The sequence below is a fragment of the Scardinius erythrophthalmus genome (genome assembly GCF_964197995.2).
Source record: "Scardinius erythrophthalmus genome assembly, chromosome: 25".
NCBI classification, from domain to species: domain Eukaryota; kingdom Metazoa; phylum Chordata; class Actinopteri; order Cypriniformes; family Leuciscidae; genus Scardinius; species Scardinius erythrophthalmus.
Genome location: NC_138245.1, coordinates 8519356 through 8538188, shown reverse-complemented (window position 1 = coordinate 8538188; position 18833 = coordinate 8519356). Strand labels below are relative to the sequence as shown.

Sequence of the window (18833 nt, the reverse complement as noted above, 5' to 3'; positions counted from 1 at the left end):
AGGCCTCAGCAGGATGACTCTCGAAGAAGAGGAGGCCTGTCACAAATAGTAACTAATTGTAAAGAGATGATTGGTTCATGTGCGCTCTGCACTGAAGTTTAAACTGGAGCAGCTACAGCGATATGTCACACCACATTAAGGAGCGCTTAAACAACATTTATTGTTTGAATTTTCATTATAAAATTGACACAGTTTGAAAATTGACAGTTTTTTTATTAAAAGAAAGCACAAGGCTTTTACAAGGCGATTATTGTATAGCAGGCATGTTACAAATAATGTTTGGTAAAGTTTTGTTCATACATGTCCAGAAAACAGCATAGACTAAAAGTTTATATTGGGATTTATAGATTCATTAAAGATGAAGATCGATTAATATCGATTTTTCAGAATTGTTAAATCAGCCCTATTAGAGACAGAAGACTGTAAAATATTTAGATATTGTTTCCTGTACCACTCTTTTCAAAGTAACAGTAACACTACAGCAAAATAAATTTATTTTAGCTTAGTAATTTGTACAAATCCACAAGTACTAAACAAAAACTATAAAAAGACCACAAAAAAAAAAAAAACTTTTTGGCTTTACCATATTTTTTTATTTTTTTACAGAGCTGCATATGGACTTGACCAACTACTATGAGCTCAAGTACCAGCCTCACAACCTGCGTGTGTTTCCGGAGACGATGGCTAGCCAGGTAGGGGAAGGCGAGGAGAGACTGAACCTCGGCAGAGCCAGGAGTCCCGTCTGTCCACCGTCCCGCCAGTCTTCATCTGCATCTGGAGAAGGCACAGCCATGCACCCCGGACACCCTCATCAGGCAATTGGAGAAGGCCGTGTCACTGCCCAGCACTTAGAGGAACTCTGTAAAGAGAGGTGAGATCATCACATCTTAAGACTCCTTCCTTCCTTAGAGGGTTAGTCCCCTTTAAAAGCCAGTGGCATTTAGTTTAGGTCACATTCATGATCCATAATTACTTGTTGCTAGTAGTTGTAATAGTAAGTGGTAATATAGGAAATTGGTGCTCTCATTCTAGAGTGCATTTAACTGGATAACAGTTTGGATTCACCCATGAATTGCAAGATTATTCATGAACATAAGAGAAATAAAGAGAAAGTAATTTCAAATGCATATACACTCACCGGCCACTTTATTAGGTACACCTTGGTATTTGGACCCCCTTTTGCCTTCAGAACTGCCTTAATTCTTCGTGACATAGATTCAACACTGAGATTTTGGTCGATATTAACATGATAGCATCATGCCGTTGCTGCAGATTTGTCAGCTGTACATCCTACCAAATCACACCACATCCCAACGGTGCTCTATTGGATTGAGATCTGGTGACTGTAGAGGCCATTTGAGTATAGTTAACTCATTGTAATGTTGAAGAAACCAGTTTGAGATGATTTGAGCTTTGTGACAGGGTGCATTATCCTGCAGGAAGTAGCCATCACAATATCACTACACTATGATCATGAAGGGATGGACATGGTCAGCAACAAAACTCAGGTAGGCTGTGGTATTTAAACGATGCTCAACTGGTACTAAGGGGCCCAAAGTGTGCCAAGAAAATGTGCTCCACACCATTACACCACCAGCAGCCTGAACCGTTGATTCAAGGCAAGATAGATCCATGCTTTCATGTTGTTTACGCCAAATTCTGGACCTTCCATCTGAATGTCACAGCAGACATCGAGACTCATCAGACTAAGCAACATTCTTTCCAATCTTCTATTGTCCAGTTATGGTGAGACATAGTTTTCTATTCTTTGCTGACAGGAGTGGCACCCAGTCTGGCCATTCTCCTCTGACCTCTGGCATCAACAAGACATTTTCACCCACAGAACTGGTTCTCACTGGATATTTTCTGTTTTTCGGACCATATGTGTGAAAACACCAGTAGATCTGCTCGTTCTGAAATACTGAAATACGAGCCCGTGTGGCACCAACAACCATACCACATTTAAAGTCACTTAAATTACCTTTCTTCCTCATTCTGATGCTCACTTTGAACTTCAGCAGATCATCTTGATCATTTCTGTGTCCAAATTCGGATACTGTCCATCCTAAATAGTATTTGAAATTAGAATTAGTGCATCCCAAATCATAGTATGTTGAAATAACCGGGTGGTCTACTTTTTCCGGTTAGAATCCAATGTGCAGATCCATGCACACTAACAGCTAATATTGCTTACAACCCTTTGCGTGTTGGACGATGATTAATTTAGAACTACAAACACGAATTAACAGTATTTAAAAACTACAAACATGGCGGATGTGTGAGTCCGATGGGGGTTTGAGTTATTAATTATCAGTATCTAACCTGACGAAAAGATATTTATTCAATGTTTTCCACATTATATTTAATCTGCAACAGCATTTTGAACTTTTGTAATGAAACGTTTGGTCATTAACTTTTGAAAGCATCATTATGCAAATTGCAAACACATGAGGAGAGTTCTCCAAATGAAAGATCCACAATTGGCACATCAACATGCTACTACATACAAACGGTTGGAAATTAAAGCAAACAAAAAAGGAAGGAGCAAACAACAAATTTTATATGCCCAATGTATTTTCCAAATGTTTTATTAAAAAAAAAAAAATTCAGTTCAACTAATTCAACATCCTGTGGGCTATGGCCTATTCCATTCCAAATCACGTTTTTTAGGTCAAAACATTTTTTGTCATATAAAGCAAACATCTCCTCACTATCTGCTAGCTGCCTGTCCCCTGAACACACTGTCAAAAAAACGCGGTCTCTGTAGACAGCCCAGGCTCCACAAACAGCAAGAAAAACAAACTGGCCCAGCCTGGACCATAAAACATAAACAGTGTTCCAGCCAATAACCGACAAGAATGATTTGGGGGTGGGGGTTGGGGGTTAGTGCGCATGCACATGAAGGGGGGTGTGGGGAGAGGAGGAGAGAGAAGCATGAAGAGGGAAGTTAGCTAGAGGAGAGATGTCCTAGACAACAACTAACGTTAAAATGTTATATTGATCATTTTGATATGGCCAACACATGATCAAAGAGAAGACGTTCAGAAGGAACGCAAAAGAAGGAAAGAAAGTCCTGAATTTACATTGGAAAAGCATTCAAAAGGTGGCGAGAACTTCGCCGACAGAAGGGCTTCCAATCCGACATTCAGGTGGCTCTGTATTTGCTGGACAGATGGGTAAATCCAGTTTGTTTTTTCTAAATGGTTCATGACTGTTTCAGGAAGGGAGGGGGAGGGGACGGGATGAGGAGGTTGAGCTAGCCTCCGTTTTGTTTCACAATACTTTGAACGTCAACAAGAAGTGACGTCACCCAACATCGCTTAGAGCACCTTTAAATGCACACTCATGAAAGTGATTCAGTTCTTAAATTCTAAATTCTTCCCAACCCTGGTTGAGTACAGTAATTTCAGGTTTTAGGAATGTGTTTTGTGTGTTGTAGGTCCATGTTGCTGAGTGAAATAGAAAAAGAGGAGAGAGAGCGACGATGGTATTACTCACAGCTGCAGGGTTTGTCTCAGAGACTGGCTGAACTGCCACGGCTCGATACGGTAAGCAATCTAAACAACTTCCACCCTGTTTGCTAACTGATAGGACAGTGTGCATCTGTAGCCAAAAATGAGGTCACCTGGTTTTGCTGCTAATGACCACAGACTGTCCTAAATGTAGATTTTTTTTTTGAGACAGGTAATGCCCTTGTCTAGTTTGAAATAACAGCTATGATTCTTAAAGGGCTAGTTCAGCCAAAAATGAACATTTTCATTGTACGTATTGTAGTAATAACAGTAAATTATGCATAATTACGTGCAATTAACCTTAAACCAAATCCTTACTCTAGCCCTAATTATATAGTAGGTACATGTTGTTCATTAATATTACTCAGTACTTAAATGTATGGTTACACTGTAACAAGGACACCCCAAAATAAAGTATAACTGAAAACTCACTAACATGTCATTTCAAACCAGTATTGACTGTCTTTTTTCCATTTAATACAAAAGGGGAAGTTAATCAGAATGTTTATGCAGCTCAGTTTTATAAAATAAAAGCTTTTTATTGAATATCATTTATAGATTAGTTTCAGTCTGTAATTTTCTTTCATGTCTCTAGAAATTTGTTCTTGTTCTTTAAATGATGAACATGGTATGTGTGCAGTACATTATCTGTGCATTTTTCTGTGCTTCACAGTTCTCCTTGCAGGTGGATTTCATTCGTCAGCAGCTAGAGTTTGAAGCTCAGCAATTGCGTTCCGTGATGGAGGAACGTTTCGGGACCAGTGACGAGATGGTGCAGAGAACACAAGTAAGAACAGATTATAGATTAAATGCCACGTTTTCATCTACAAAGATCCAGCTGTAAATCCAGCTTAAGTGTCACGTGTCAGTCACAACTGGGTTACGCTTTTATCAACTGCAAATCTATCACTCACGGTGTCCCCAACCAGGCTTCTAAACCACCTCCCTAATCAGCAATACACCCTTGGTCAGCCAGCTTTATCAGAAAAACCTTGTTGGATGAATTGTATGTCTAAACTGGGCTTTGTAGCAGAGATAATATGGTGTATGAAAATGAGCCTTCAGAGTATTGCTATCAAAGCATTAGAATTTTGCAGATATTGTATCATTAATCACTGCATGTGTTTTTGCCTACAGATCCGTGTTGCTCGGTTAGAGCAGCTGGAAAAAGAGCTTCATGAGGCCCAGAGCTCGCGTGGTCCTCAAGAGAAGAGTGCTCTACCAGAGACTCAGGTGACACATACATCCATGTCCTCCATTTGAGCCTGAATCATAAAATTCCTTAAATTATTAATGATTTGCCACTCATATATATTAAATTGTTCAAAAATACTTTAAAAAAGCAAATGATACAGACAATAAAGAGAGCTCTTCTACGATGAATGTTTTCATTTTCTGAAATAAAATTGATTTTGATATTTTTAGTGATAATAAAATTCAGATATTCAAATATATGTCCGGAAAAAAAAAATATAAAAATATACTTAAAACTCTAAATAAGTTAAGCAGTTTTGTTGTAAAACATTATTAATATTTAAAAATGTTTTTTTCCTGCTAAATCAAAGTCACGTGTAGGAGGTATAACTGACATGCAACCATAAAACAGTGTCCCAAGGTATTACATATCACACCAATTGTTCTGTGAAAGTTATATTGATCGTTTTAAATATATATTTAAAACATTATATTTAATAGTTACACACCCTGATATTAACACGAGAAATCTTAAAAATGTTTTTCATCATTTTCTATGAACTTAACAATAATAATTTGTAATTTATAATAGTTTAGTGAAGACAGGAACTGTTCAGGGTCACACTCATAGAAAGAAATGGCACTTTGATGATTTAATTCTGGTGAATTATTTGGTCAAATTAAAATGCTACAAATACGTTTCTCCACTGTTTTTTTTTATTCTCTCTCAATAGTGGCATTTTCACAGAACAATTTATAGATGCTGTAAACTACTGAGGGTTTGCCATTACCAGGGGCAACACAAAACCACAGAAAACAATGTTGACTGAACCAGCATGCTGGAAAAGTCACATTAAAAATGTGACATTAAGGGCACACCGGTAATGGATTGAGGTTGTAAAAAGTAATTACTAAATAACATGCCAATTTATATTATATTACAGGGCTAAAAGTAAAAGTTGCTAGTAGTTGCTTATAATAAAAAAATATATAAATTGCAATTAGTCTTAAATTTGTCTTAAATAAATAATTAATTTGTCTTAAATAATTATTCAGAAATGTATGTGGTTTCCACTGTAGTGTAGCATGACTGCTCTGCTACATAAAATATTATATTTAATATTTATGGTAATTAAATAAAATTTGTAATTCAGTGTTTAACTGATGGAAATGTGACATAGTTTTTATATGGTTTCTCTGCAATGGCTACTCAGCTCATGAAAAACGAAGGTGTTATTCTTCTAGGATTTTCTTTTTTTTCTTTACTGCACAGCTGCACTGCCCAATCTCACCTGGCCCTGTCTCACAGAACAGGCTGGCACCGAATGTTGCTATGCAAAAAAAAAACAGGGTTTGCCCTCTGCAAGCTGCCTGCTATTGGCTGTTCAGTAACTGGGATGCTTGGCAAGTGTGACGCTGTAATTTAGAGCATAGCTCTCTGGGACTAAGGGATTCCCACCGCAGCACAGTCATATGTCTGCTCAATACTGCCCAGACTGACAATGAGCTCTTGAGAACTACGTACTGTTTAATGATGCTGAGAAATCTAAAATGATAAAGTCAGGATGTCAGGATATAATGAAGCCTGCAGTACAAGGTTGCCAAACTTGCCATTTATTCTGTGTGCAATGAGTAAAGCTTTTTTTAAGGGACCTACACTACACTTTTCAACTCATTCTAAATTTTTTTACTATTTTGCACATTTTAGAATAATAGTAGTCATCGAAACTATGAATTAATGTGGAAGTATGTGGATTATGCAGTGACCAAAATAGTTCAGCATATCAAACCTATATGCTAAGAAACAATTGTAATGGGAAGAGGCGGGAACCGGCAAACGTTTTAACACTTTAATTATGAATAAACACAAAACGAAAGTAAAAGCGGCAGCTCCTCATGGACGACTGCCGCACACACATAAACAAAACATAACATAATGTCCAGGCCTGGTTCTCTCTCGTCCTTCACTGTCCGTCGCAACTCCTTTCATGCTTCCGAAGCTCCTCCGTGAGAAATGCGAGACTGGTGCAGTGCGCAGGTGACGCTCATTAGCAATCACGCCAACGGCCTGGCACCGTTCTCGCGCCCTGCTTGCCACAACAATATTTTATGTCAGGCACCTTTTTGTCTAAATTACAGCTTTGCACCCTTGACATTTTTTCAAACTTTATGAGGTGCATCCTGGGATGGTTTTTAAACTGTATTGAAGGAGTTCACGTGTATTTTTGACTCCTGGTAGCCGCCATGCCTATATACTGTAAAATAAAATAATAAGAGTAATAATAATAAATGAAAATGTTCATTTTGGAAATGAATTCACATGTTCACAATTAATGATTGTATTTAAGCACAATAAAGCTTATTTTAAGTATTTAAGCATTTAGGTATTTTTTAACTGAATTATACTTGCATTAAAATAAAATTAAAATGTATTTTGAAAACTCTAATTTGAGCTATATCTGTATCCTTGTATGTAGTCTAGTTGTCTAGGGATTGTATTTGTTGCACTGGTGCCAAACGTTGCCATAGTGATGGGTTTGAGCATGCAAGAATGAATCAAGTGCTTAGCCACTGGTGGTGATTCACTCTCCACATGCAGATGGTGTGCTAATGCTCAATCAAACAGAAACAGATTTTAAACAGGAAAAAAAAAATATTGCTATTATAGCTTCGAAAGGTATTTGGTACTTTATTTTGAAGAATATACACCCTATCAATATGTGTGGATCATTCTTATTATAGCACATATTTACTTTGCTACTTTAATAAATATGAATGTGTTAAGTCAGACATATAAACCAAATGTACAAAACTGGAATAAATAATAAACCATACTCTCTCACAGAACGCAGAGTGCCTCTCAAAAACGTCTGTCCCTGACATGGATACTGGAAATGCTGGTGCTTTGGAAGCTTCTGGAGAAACAGGGAGCAAAGTAAGACACTTGTTGTGTTTGGTTTGTTATTTTTTTTTTTTTTTTTTTTTTTTTTCAAAAACATCACAGAAGATTCATTAGGAACTATAAAGTAGCTTACAGTGTGTTTCAGAATTTATTTTTACAAAGGGGCAATATTTGCCTTTCTATAAACGTAAATATACTGGTCTATGCATTTGCACTTCACACTTGAATAAATGCATTGAAATTTATAACTAATATATTGAAATATATAACTAAGGAGGTTAAAGACTGTATCAACCGTAAGAAATTGGCATTTAAGAACCAGGACAGAGCACAACCGAAAATCGTGCAAGCTGAGCTTAATCATTTGCTCAGGAAAGCCAGGAGGAGACGTAAAGAACTAATCGAACAGAGTTTTAGAGAAAATAAATAAAAAAATCTATGGGACACGATGAAGGTAATCACGAATATGACACCAGCTCAAAAACGTATCAGCACTTCAGATGACCTGCAAAGAGCTAATGAACTGAATGACTTATATCTGAGATTTGAAACTCGGGACTTCTCTTTTGAAGGGAAGAATGTTTTAGAGACAGTTTCTGTCACAGAGCAGGATGTAAGGTTGGTGATAGAACCCAAGGCGGTAAGATTGCATTTTAAAAACTTATGTACTAAGAAGGCAACGGGACCGGATGGAATATCCGCATTTTTGTTAAAGACGTGCAGATGAACTGGCACCTGCATGGTTTCCAATCTTTCAAAAATCAGTAGACTCGCACGTCATACCCACTCTGTGGAAGAAATCAGTAATTACACCGGTACCTAAAAAACCATGCCCAAAGGTGAGTAATGATTTCAGGCCTGTGGCGCTAACTTCTATTGTTATGAAATGTTTTGAGAGGATAATAGTGTCATTTCTTAAACAAGATGTTGGTGTGTTTTTAGATCCGTTTCAGTTTGCTTACAGGCAGGGGCGCGGCACAGACGATGCTATTAACAGCATTTCTCATCTGGTCAGTAAACACCTCGAAGACCCCAAAGCCTACGCACGTATTTTATTTGTTGATTTTAGTTCGGCTTTTAACACTTTACAGCCTTATATGCTCATTCAGAAACTGAAACACGTGAATGTTAATTCTTTTATTCTTAACTGGTATTTTTAATTTTTAACAAACCGTACTCAACAGGTTAAAGTGAATGATGCTCTTACGGAGCCCAGGCCAATCAGCACTGGTGTCCCACAGGGATTTGTCAGCTCGCCAGCCCTTTTTACATTATATACTAACGATTGCTCTAGACTCCATACTGATAATTACATTATTTAATTCTCCGATGATACAGCAATCCTTCGCCTCATGCATTAAGATAAAAGTCCAGCTGCGTATCATACAGAAATTGAGGAATTTGTTCAGTGGTGTGATGAGAATTATCTTGTGCTAAACGTAACTAAGACTGAGGAGATGGTGTTTGACCCAAAAGCCATAGGCGATACCAGGCCTGTAGTAATTAACGATGTACCCATTACTCAGGTTAGCTCTTACAAGTACCTGGGTGTACATATTGATAATGCACTGACCTGGAAGGACCATGTAAATACTGTCTGTTCCAGACTCCAGCAGAGGATGCATTTTTTACGGAGACTTAAATTGTATGGAGTAGAACAAAAATGTATGTTGTTGTTCTATTATGCAATATTAGAGAGTATTTTAAAGTACGGTATTACAAGCTGGTACGGTAACTTGACAGTACAATTAAAATCACAGATCGCTCGTCAAGTAAAGACAGCTATGAAGATTATGGGGGTCAAAAACTATCTGCCCCCCCCAGAAAATCTATGAGCAGTCGGTTATCAGACAGGCACAAAAAATAGTTTCTGACCCGACCCACATCCTTCATCCAGAATTCCAGCTTTTACACTCTGGCAGAAGATTTAGAGTTCCTAAATGTAGGCTAAACCGTTATAAAAATTATTTTTTACCTATGTCTATTAAGCTCATTAACTCTAATATGTAGGTGTGTGTAATATGTTCTTTTTGCAATCTGTAGGCTTTTGGGGTGTGCAATATGTTGGTTGTTGAGGTGTGTGATATGTCATTTGTGCCATTTGTAGGCCATAGAGAATGTGCAATATGTCAATTGTGTATTTTTGTAGGCCAGATAGAGTGTGCAATATATAAGTTGTGTATCTTAGGGGTACTATGAGTGTGCAGCATGCCAATTGTGTATTATATAGGCCTTGTGGAATATATCAGTTGTGTATTTTATGGGTACTCTGGAGTGTGCAGTATGCCAATTGTGTATTTTATGGGCCTTAGGGAGAGTGCAATATGCCAGTTGTGTATTTTAATGGGTGCTATGGAGTATGCAAAATGTCAGTTGTGTATTTTTGTAGGCCATATGGAGAGTGTGCAATATATCAGTTGTGTGTTATATGCCAGTTTTTAATTGTTTGTTTTTCAATTGTTTAATTGTTTTTTAACTGTTAAAAGTAACAGTTTTAAAGTTTTATAAGTGCCAATGGAAGGCGTTAATGTGTCTACTACTGTACATACGTACCTATTTAAATGTATATGAGAGAATGCTTGGGAGAGGATGTGCTAAGGAAATGTTTATTCTTTTTGTAAATTGTCTTTTGTGTTGTCTCTGTAAAGCTGCGGAATGGACAGAGTCCAAAACAAATTTCTCTTTGGGGACAATAAAGTATATCTTAATCTTAATCTTAAATAAATTTGAGCACTTATGGTTGCAGCCCGGTGGCTCAATTGGTAGCACTGTCGCCTCACCGAAGGATAGGTAGATTGGAGACACTAAATTGATCATAGGTGTGAGTTTGAAAATATCTGTGAGTGTTAGCCTTGTGCTGGACTGGCCATCCATCCAGTGTGTTTCCTGCTTTCGGCCTGAGACGCTGAAATAGCCTCCAGCAACCCTGTGCGACCCTAAATAGGACAAGCAGTTTGGAGAATGGATGGATGGTTGACTTTAAAGGGGTCTTTAAATGGTTGACTTTAAAGGGGTCTTTCTATAAATATCTCTGATGTCCACTTATAATGTTAGCAAGATTTTTACATCAAAACCATCATAGTTTTTAAGTAATAGGCTATTTTCTATCCTGTTGTTGACTCTCTCTTTGAGGCACTTCATTTTGACGCCCCCTGCTATGATTGGGAAACAGTTTTGCACATTAAAATAATTTTCAGCGTCCCCGCCATTAATTTTATTTCCGACCCTTATATACAGTAAACAAAGTTTTAGTAATCAAAAACAATAGTGCAATAATGAACTGTGAGATAAAATGTCATATATATACTGTTTGGATTGCAGGTGGATATGGTATTTTGGCTACTCTCCATGCTGGCCTCTAGAGATCGGGAAGAGATGTCCCGTACCCTTTTGGCAATGTCAAGCTCACAGGAAAGCTGCATTGCTATGCGCAAGTCTGGCTGCGTCCCACTGCTTGTGCAAATACTACATGAGGGAGGCACCGGGGAGGCAGCTGGGGCAGGAGGCTATAGTCGAGAAGCCCGTTCCAGAGCCAGTGCTGCCCTTCACAACATTATGTACTCACAGCCAGATGAGGGCCAAGCACGACGCGAGATGAGAGTTCTTCATGTGCTAGAGCAGATCCGCTCACACTGCGAGAATGGCTGGGACTGGATTGAGAATCATCTAAGTACCCCTTCACCTGGTGGTGGCAAAACTACAGGTGAGCCCTGGTTAAGTAAAAAAAATAAAAATAAAATAAAAATTATTGTCATAAATATTGTTAAAATGATATAAAATGATTCACATAAATATACATTCTGTTTGATATCCACAGAAATCCCTGAGCCAGTGGATCCCCAGATGTGCCAGGCCTTGTGCTCAATTATGAAGTTATCTTTTGAGGAAGAGTACCGCAGGGCAATGAATGAACTAGGTACGGGAATGCAGTTTCTCTAAATAGACCAAAGAGCAATAGAGTGTATTCTGTGGTTAAAAACACTGAAAAAGCTTATTTGTGTATCTTTTAGGGGGCCTGCAAGCTATTGCAGAGCTAATGCAGCTGGACCAAGAACTGTATGGCATGCACAATGAGCCAATCAATATGGCCCTCCGGCGTTATGCAGGAATGGCACTCACTAATCTTACATATGGAGATGTCGTAAATAAGGTAAATTTTCAAATTATTGCATACAAATGTGGAATCATGTATAAATTAAATGCATGGGGTTAATAAACATTTCTTTATTTGTGCAGTCATTTCATTCATATAATTATTCAATCAGTGCCCAATATTAAGCTATTGCCACATTGGCCATAAATGTTTTTACTGAAATGTACAAAATTAAATATTGTTAAATAATTAAACAAAATATAAATGTGATCATTGGTAAGTTCATTTTGCAATTCTGATAATGCATAAATTCAGTACCAGGCAAATGTATAACTGTCTGACAAATGCAGTTTTTTATTTTTTTTTTAGCTTGCCTTCTTGTGATGTTGACAAAATCCTCTTTATTTACTTTTTCAGGCTACTCTTTGCTCAAAGAAAAACTGTCTTCAAGCCATTGTTGCACAGCTTGCATCTGATAACGAGGAATTACAGCAGGTGCATAAGTTACTTTTCCAAAGAGCAAACCATTAGATGAACTTTAAGTACAGAAGAATATACTAACAGACCATTTTAGAGTATTTTTACTATTACTATTATTTTTACTTCTCTCAATTGTAATTATTTGGCTCACGTCAGCTCTGTGATCTGTCATTACTTTTAGGTAGTGTCAAGTATACTGAGAAACTTGTCATGGCGTGCTGATATCAACAGTAAAAGGGCTTTGAGAGATGTCGGCAGTGTGTCAGCACTTATGACATGTGCATTGCAGGCTACAAAGGTACAATCAAATATCTCTTATTTACTACCAAGTTTACATAAAAATGAAGATAACTGATTTACCCATTGTGATTTTATATGGTCTTCCCCACAGGAATCCACCTTAAAGAGTGTGTTAAGTGCACTGTGGAATTTGTCAGCACACAGCACTGAGAATAAGGTGGCAATTTGTTCTGTTGATGGTGCTCTTGGCTTTTTGGTTAGCACTTTGACTTATCGATGCCAAACCAACTCATTGGCCATTATTGAGAGTGGTGGAGGCATCCTGCGTAATGTGTCCAGTCTTATTGCCACCCGAGATGATTACAGGTATTTGTTTATTCACATTCACAAATTAAGCAGTCAAAGTATCAATGACATCACTTAAGTTCTTCCCGTTTTCCTATTTCAGGCAAATCCTCAGGGATCATAACTGCCTTCAAACTCTGCTGCAGCACTTGCGATCTCACAGTCTTACCATTGTAAGTAATGCATGTGGAACCCTCTGGAACCTGTCTGCACGTAGTCCGAAGGACCAGGAATTGCTGTGGGATCTGGGAGCTGTAAGCATGCTGCGCAATCTCATCCACTCAAAGCACAAAATGATAGCCATGGGAAGTGCTGCAGCTCTGCGAAACCTCCTCACAAATCGTCCACTCAAATATAAAGATACTGCTGTTATATCCCCAGGATCCTGCATGCCATCCCTCTACATGAGGAAACAGAAAGCATTAGAGGCTGAATTAGATGCAAAGCATCTGGCAGAAACATTTGATTCAATCGAGAAGCAAAGTTTCAAGCATCAAAGTATAAACAAACCATTGAGGCACATTGAAAGCCTAGCAAAAGACTATGCCTCAGATTCTGGGTGTTTTGATGATGATGAGGCACCTAATACATCAGCCAGCTTGGACACAGGAACCTTCTCCATGCTCTCCATGTTCTTAAACAATTCAAACTTCCTGAATACTCAGCCACGTAAGCGAGAAGGGGAACCTGAACAAGACATTGAAACCTTTCAAACTGACAATAAAAGGTCACAACCTCCTGATGATGAAGTGACTGTAGCAGCTGAGAAATTAGCCAAGAAGATCACCAACACAGTGGCTAAAATTGACAAACTGGTAGAAGACATTACCATGCATACATCGTCAGAGGACAGCTTCAGCCTCAGTTCAGAAGATCATTTTGTGGATTGGAATTATGGGCCAGATGAGCTTCACGAGGCACGGGCCATTTCATGTTCCCCTTGTCATCTCTCTGATACCAGCTCTTTTTCACCTAAAGAGCGTCTCAGTAGAGCACATGCCTTCTTGCGTCTTAAAACAGCCAACTCAAGTTTATCCAATGACAGCCTTAACAGTGGAAGCACCAGTGATGGCTATTGTGGCAGTCAGGAACAGACTCGCACCTCTGCAAGACCAACAGAACAACGACGTCCAAATAAACTTGATCTTAAGGTAGCTCATGAGGAACCATTGAACAGTGGTGTACATATTTCAAGAGTCATATGTCAAAATGAGATCCCTGAAAGAGATTTTGAGACAAACAAAGATGCTATTTTGCCTGATTTAGGTTCCACAGATACAGAGAAGAGTCAAGAACCTTTTATATCAACACCTGCAACTGTATCAACCAAGGTGTCTTCGGATGCCAGTATACCAACTGTCAAGTTGTCTCCCTCCTATCAGCATGTTCCACTGATCCAGAGTGTTGCCAAGTTTGGCGTTGCAAAGACTGCAATTAATGTTCAGGCAGCTCAAGCAATGCGTAGGCAAGCTTGGGTTCCAACAGTGATGACTGGTGGAAGTATTAGCAAGTTTTCCCCAATTTGCTCTGCGAGAAGTCCCACAATAGGACAGCTGGAGACCCCTCAGAAGTATTCTGTAGAGAACACTCCAATATGCTTCTCTCGCTGCAGTTCTCTGTCTTCTTTATCTTCTGGGGATGGAGCACTTGATGGACAGAGTCAGACTGAAAATGAGCTAGAGAGTGACTCCTCATTAGAAATCATAGAGGTGGAAGATGTGAATGTTGAGAGAAAAGATGAAGAGGATGAGAATGAGACACTTGATGACTTGAGTGACAGTCAGTTATTAGTAACTGATCAGAAAATAAGCAGCTCTGATCCAACTGATATCCGTAGTACAATCAAAACTGAGAAGAGGTTCCTTAGAGGAGTGTCCCCAATAATTATTGAGGACAGGACACCATCCAGCTCTTCAGAAAACTACATTCACGAAACACCTCTTGTAATGAGCCGCTGTAGTTCAGTGAGCTCACTTGGCAGCTTTGAATCTCCTTCAATTGCCAGCTCTATTCAGAGTGATCCATGTAGTGAAATGATAAGTGGAACTGTAAGCCCCAGTGACCTACCAGACAGCCCAGGACAAACAATGCCTCCGAGTCGCAGCAAAACTCCGTGCTGTGCAGAATCAAGTGGACCAGAGACACAGACGCTTAGTGGTGTAGGAAGCCAGTGGGAAAGTAGTTTGCGCAAATTTATGGAAATCACAGACTTTAAAGAAAGGTTTAACCTACCTCCTGATTTGGACACAATGATCTATTTCACTGTGGAAAAGCCAATTGAGAATTTCTCATGTGCCTCTAGTCTGAGTGCCCTCCCACTTCATGAACACTATGTTCAGAAAGATGTGGAGCTCAAACTTACTCCTTTGCTAAACCAACAAGACAATGATCCAGAGGATTCTGAAAAGGAAGATGATATGGATGACCAAGACCAATACAGTGAAGGCAACTCAGATGATGACATTGAAATTCTCAAAGAGTGCATTAATTCTGCCATGCCTTCCAGGTTTAAGAAGGTAAGGCCCACTGTGATGCCCAACCTCTCAAACCAAGTTCTCAACATGCAGACTCGAAAATCTGTGCAATTACCAGTGTATATGGTGCTGCAGAATAAAAACAGTCAAATGTTTACTGGACAAAAGCTTGGAATGTCTTCAAAAGAAATCTATCATGATGATTCGTCTTACACTGACTCGGCTGAAGGTACACCCATCAATTTCTCAAGCACCACTTCCTTGAGCGATGAAACTCTCCAATATCCAGTCAGAACCAAAGGAATAAAAGACTGGCGAAGACACAAAGAGACACAAGAGCTTGTTGATATCGAGGCAAAGAGAATTGAAGACCTACGCATGTTCTCTCGCTTCCACAAACCAACTAAAATAACATGTCAGTCTCACACAGTTGCAGACCAACTGAACAAAACAGTCAGACATATGGTGCCCACTCAGAGATTACTTATACAGAGTAAAGAGATGGCAGCGAAAATGACCCAGCAAAGGATTCAAAGCCAGTCTCCAGTTAGACAAATTCAAAAGCAAGGACAGAATCTGTCAAAAAGCATGCCACAGTTAGATATTCCCATAAGAAAACAAAGCATAGAGGTGTACCAAAATCAGAAAACCTGCTCTCGGAGTCATGCACAGGAAAACACTTTATCATTTCAGTCTAGGCATCACCCGACAACTACAGAAGTGACCATATGCCATAAAATGGACAGACAGGATGGACTGATGAAAAGGACTGGACGGAAACAACATTATGAATCAAGCAAGACTAATGTTATACGTAATACTAATATACAAGATCAAGTCAACAGTTACCAGTCCCGCCAAAAGGGTTTTCATAGAATCAAGCAAAATCTAATTTTAGAAGAAGCACCTCCATGTTACTCATTGAGTTCCTCTCTTAGCTCTTTGAGTGATGCAGAATTTGAGGAACATCATGAAAAATCTCAGCATACATGGATAAGGAATAGACATAATAAAACATCCAACCCTCAGTGCCCTCCTAAATCACAGCAAGACCTCAACCAGCTTGAAGAGAACAGCTCACCAAGCTCAGTCAGCATGGATTCAGAAGATGATCTTTTGATAAAATGCATAACATCTGCTATGCCTCAACACAAGAAAAAGCAGACTGCCAGAAAAAGGAACGCTGAGAAAAAGCACAAACAGAAAACTACACTTCAGAAAACAACAGAGGATTGGAGCCCTGAAATTGACCTAGACAGTGATGAAATGGTATCCGACAAAGACTCTGATCTCAATAGTGTTGAATGGAGAGCAATACAAGAAGGAGCAAATACAATCATTACCAAGTTACAAGCTTCAAAGTCCCAAGAACCCTCATCAGAGTCTGAATCCGTTCTGTCATTTATGTCTGATTCAAGCTTTACTCCTAAAGAAAAGAAGGTATACAAAGATGACAAAAAGGCTAATAAACCACTTGATTTTGCCCCTCGTAAACCTGTTCCAAACATGCCTATGGTCTTTAGGGGTAGAACGGTGATATACACACCCAAGAAAGAGACAACTCTCTCTCAAAGACCACCACCTAAAAAAAATATACCAAAAGCAGATGCCCCTAAAAATCCAAATTTAGCTCAACACAGGTCAAGAAGCCTTCACAGACTGGGCAACCCCATAGACACTCAGTTGTCATTGCCCAAAAGAAGCTCAACACCACCTGCCAGGATACCAAAGAGCTCGTCTTCAGGATCATCTCAAAGTTCAACACCTTCCAGGCATCCTCAGAAAAAAGTAACCTCCCCAACACAAACCATTAAACAAGGTCAAAAAAAGGTGTCATCAGCACCATGCAGTCCACCGGATAAGAGCACTTCAAACATCAATCAATATTCTAAATCTCCTATTGACAGAAAAACACAGAAATCCCCTGTCAGAATACCATTTATGCAGAATCCATCAAGGCAAACAAGAAACATTTCACCTTTAGTAACTAGCCAGCCCAGTAGCATCAGCAGACAAAATACACAGATGTCAGGGAAAAGAATCCTACCAGCAAACCGGTTGGATTTGGTTCGCATGACATCTACTCATTCAAGTAGTGGTGAATCAGATCGTAATGGCTTTCTCAGACAACTGACATTCATCAAAGAATCGCCAAAAGTCTCAAGACGTGATGCTTCTTCACGTTCTGTCCCAACATCGCAGCATGTCTCACCCCGAAGAGCAGGTCCAGGGGCCCCAGCAGTTTTCTTATGTTCTTCTCGTTGTCAGGAGCTCAAGGAAGCAGTTCAAGGTCCTAGAAGAATGCCTTTGACTCAAGGACAAAGCCAAGTTCAGGAACAGAGGGTTCTCAGACAGGGCATGGCTCTATCAAGAGCCACCTCCATTGATAGAGACGTTGATGTGAAACGTCCAGCTAGACGAACAAGCTCAGAAAGTCCTTGCAGGGCCTCACAGAGAAGTAGACCTGGACCAAAGCCAAGAGAAAAAAGGGATGATACCTTCAAAAGATATTCTTCCTCACCAAGCATAAATGTCTTGAGTCGTGTCACCAGCCGCTCCTCTCTTCGCTCTTCATCCTCTGACTCAAGTGGACGAGCTAAAAGTGAAAGGAACACAAATCAGAGGCAGCAGAGGGTTGGATCATGTAACGCTGACAAAGTGACCTGGAGAAGGATTCGTGATGAGGATGTTCCCCAGATATTAAAGAGCACCCTTCCACCCACTGCATTGCCTCTGTTACCTTCACCTGATGGCACCAAACAGATGCCACCACCACTACCAGGAAAACTGCCTACAATTACACTGGCATCACGGAAAACAAGTGACGCAACTGTTCAAACTGAGGACTACTCAGCCAACAAAATTAACTCAAGCACCTCTCCCACAATTGAAAAAGGTCTTAGCATTGCAGAGGAGGCCACAAAGATGGCCCTTGCCAGAAAATTAAGCATGGCCTTTGGGAATGCCCTCCAAGATGGGGATTCAGATGGATCTCTAAAAAACTACAGCACAGCATCATCCTCCACCTTTCAGTCAGTGGAAAGTACCCACAGTGGTGGCGTTGGCCATTTCCGACAGAGCTCCCCTAGTAAAGCCGTCAGAGTTACTCCTTTCAACTACGTCCCCAGTCCCATGGTCTGTTGCTCTCCACAGACACAGGGTCAAGCAACAACAATGCCTGAAAAGACTGGGGAAAAACATGAAGCATAAAACCTGTAATCTGTCCATCTGTTCCATCCTTGACAAAGTACTATGCTCCTGAAAACTCAGGTGGTAATGGATATTGTTCTCTTTACCTCAGATATTTAATGAGTCTTGTGCTTGCCAATGCATCAGAAGATTTACTTATTTGAAGAAAAAAGAAAGAAAGAAAGTTATTTGGATGTGAACAATTAGCCATAAACTATAGAATCTCACTGGATTCACAACATGTACCTAACCACACCACAAGGTTGAGGATATAACTTTTTTTTTTTATATATTTTTGTACAGTGATAATAATCATTGCTTGTGCTACTTGGATAATTAATCAAACATGAGAAAGACTGCCTCGGAGTGTGTTATCCACTAATAAAAATTATGGCCCACATTCA

The 18833-nt window shown here is 39.4% G+C and overlaps 1 protein-coding gene across 1 annotated transcript in view; it reads left to right on the top strand.

Annotated features, from left to right (window-relative positions):
- The window catches only part of apc2 (APC regulator of WNT signaling pathway 2), a gene marked incomplete at both ends in the record, with an annotated part of 33335 nt that extends 14885 nt beyond the window's left edge, over positions 1-18450 (top strand). Inside the window, 12 exons of the mRNA XM_081357434.1 lie at positions 607-871; positions 3440-3548; positions 4186-4299; positions 4650-4745; positions 7552-7641; positions 10930-11311; positions 11426-11524; positions 11619-11758; positions 12119-12196; positions 12363-12479; positions 12573-12787; positions 12870-18450. Coding sequence (XP_081213560.1) covers positions 607-871; positions 3440-3548; positions 4186-4299; positions 4650-4745; positions 7552-7641; positions 10930-11311; positions 11426-11524; positions 11619-11758; positions 12119-12196; positions 12363-12479; positions 12573-12787; positions 12870-18450 — 7286 coding nt within the window. The remainder of the gene's footprint in view (positions 1-606; positions 872-3439; positions 3549-4185; positions 4300-4649; positions 4746-7551; positions 7642-10929; positions 11312-11425; positions 11525-11618; positions 11759-12118; positions 12197-12362; positions 12480-12572; positions 12788-12869) is intronic.
- Between the last annotated feature and the right edge of the window lie 383 nt (positions 18451-18833).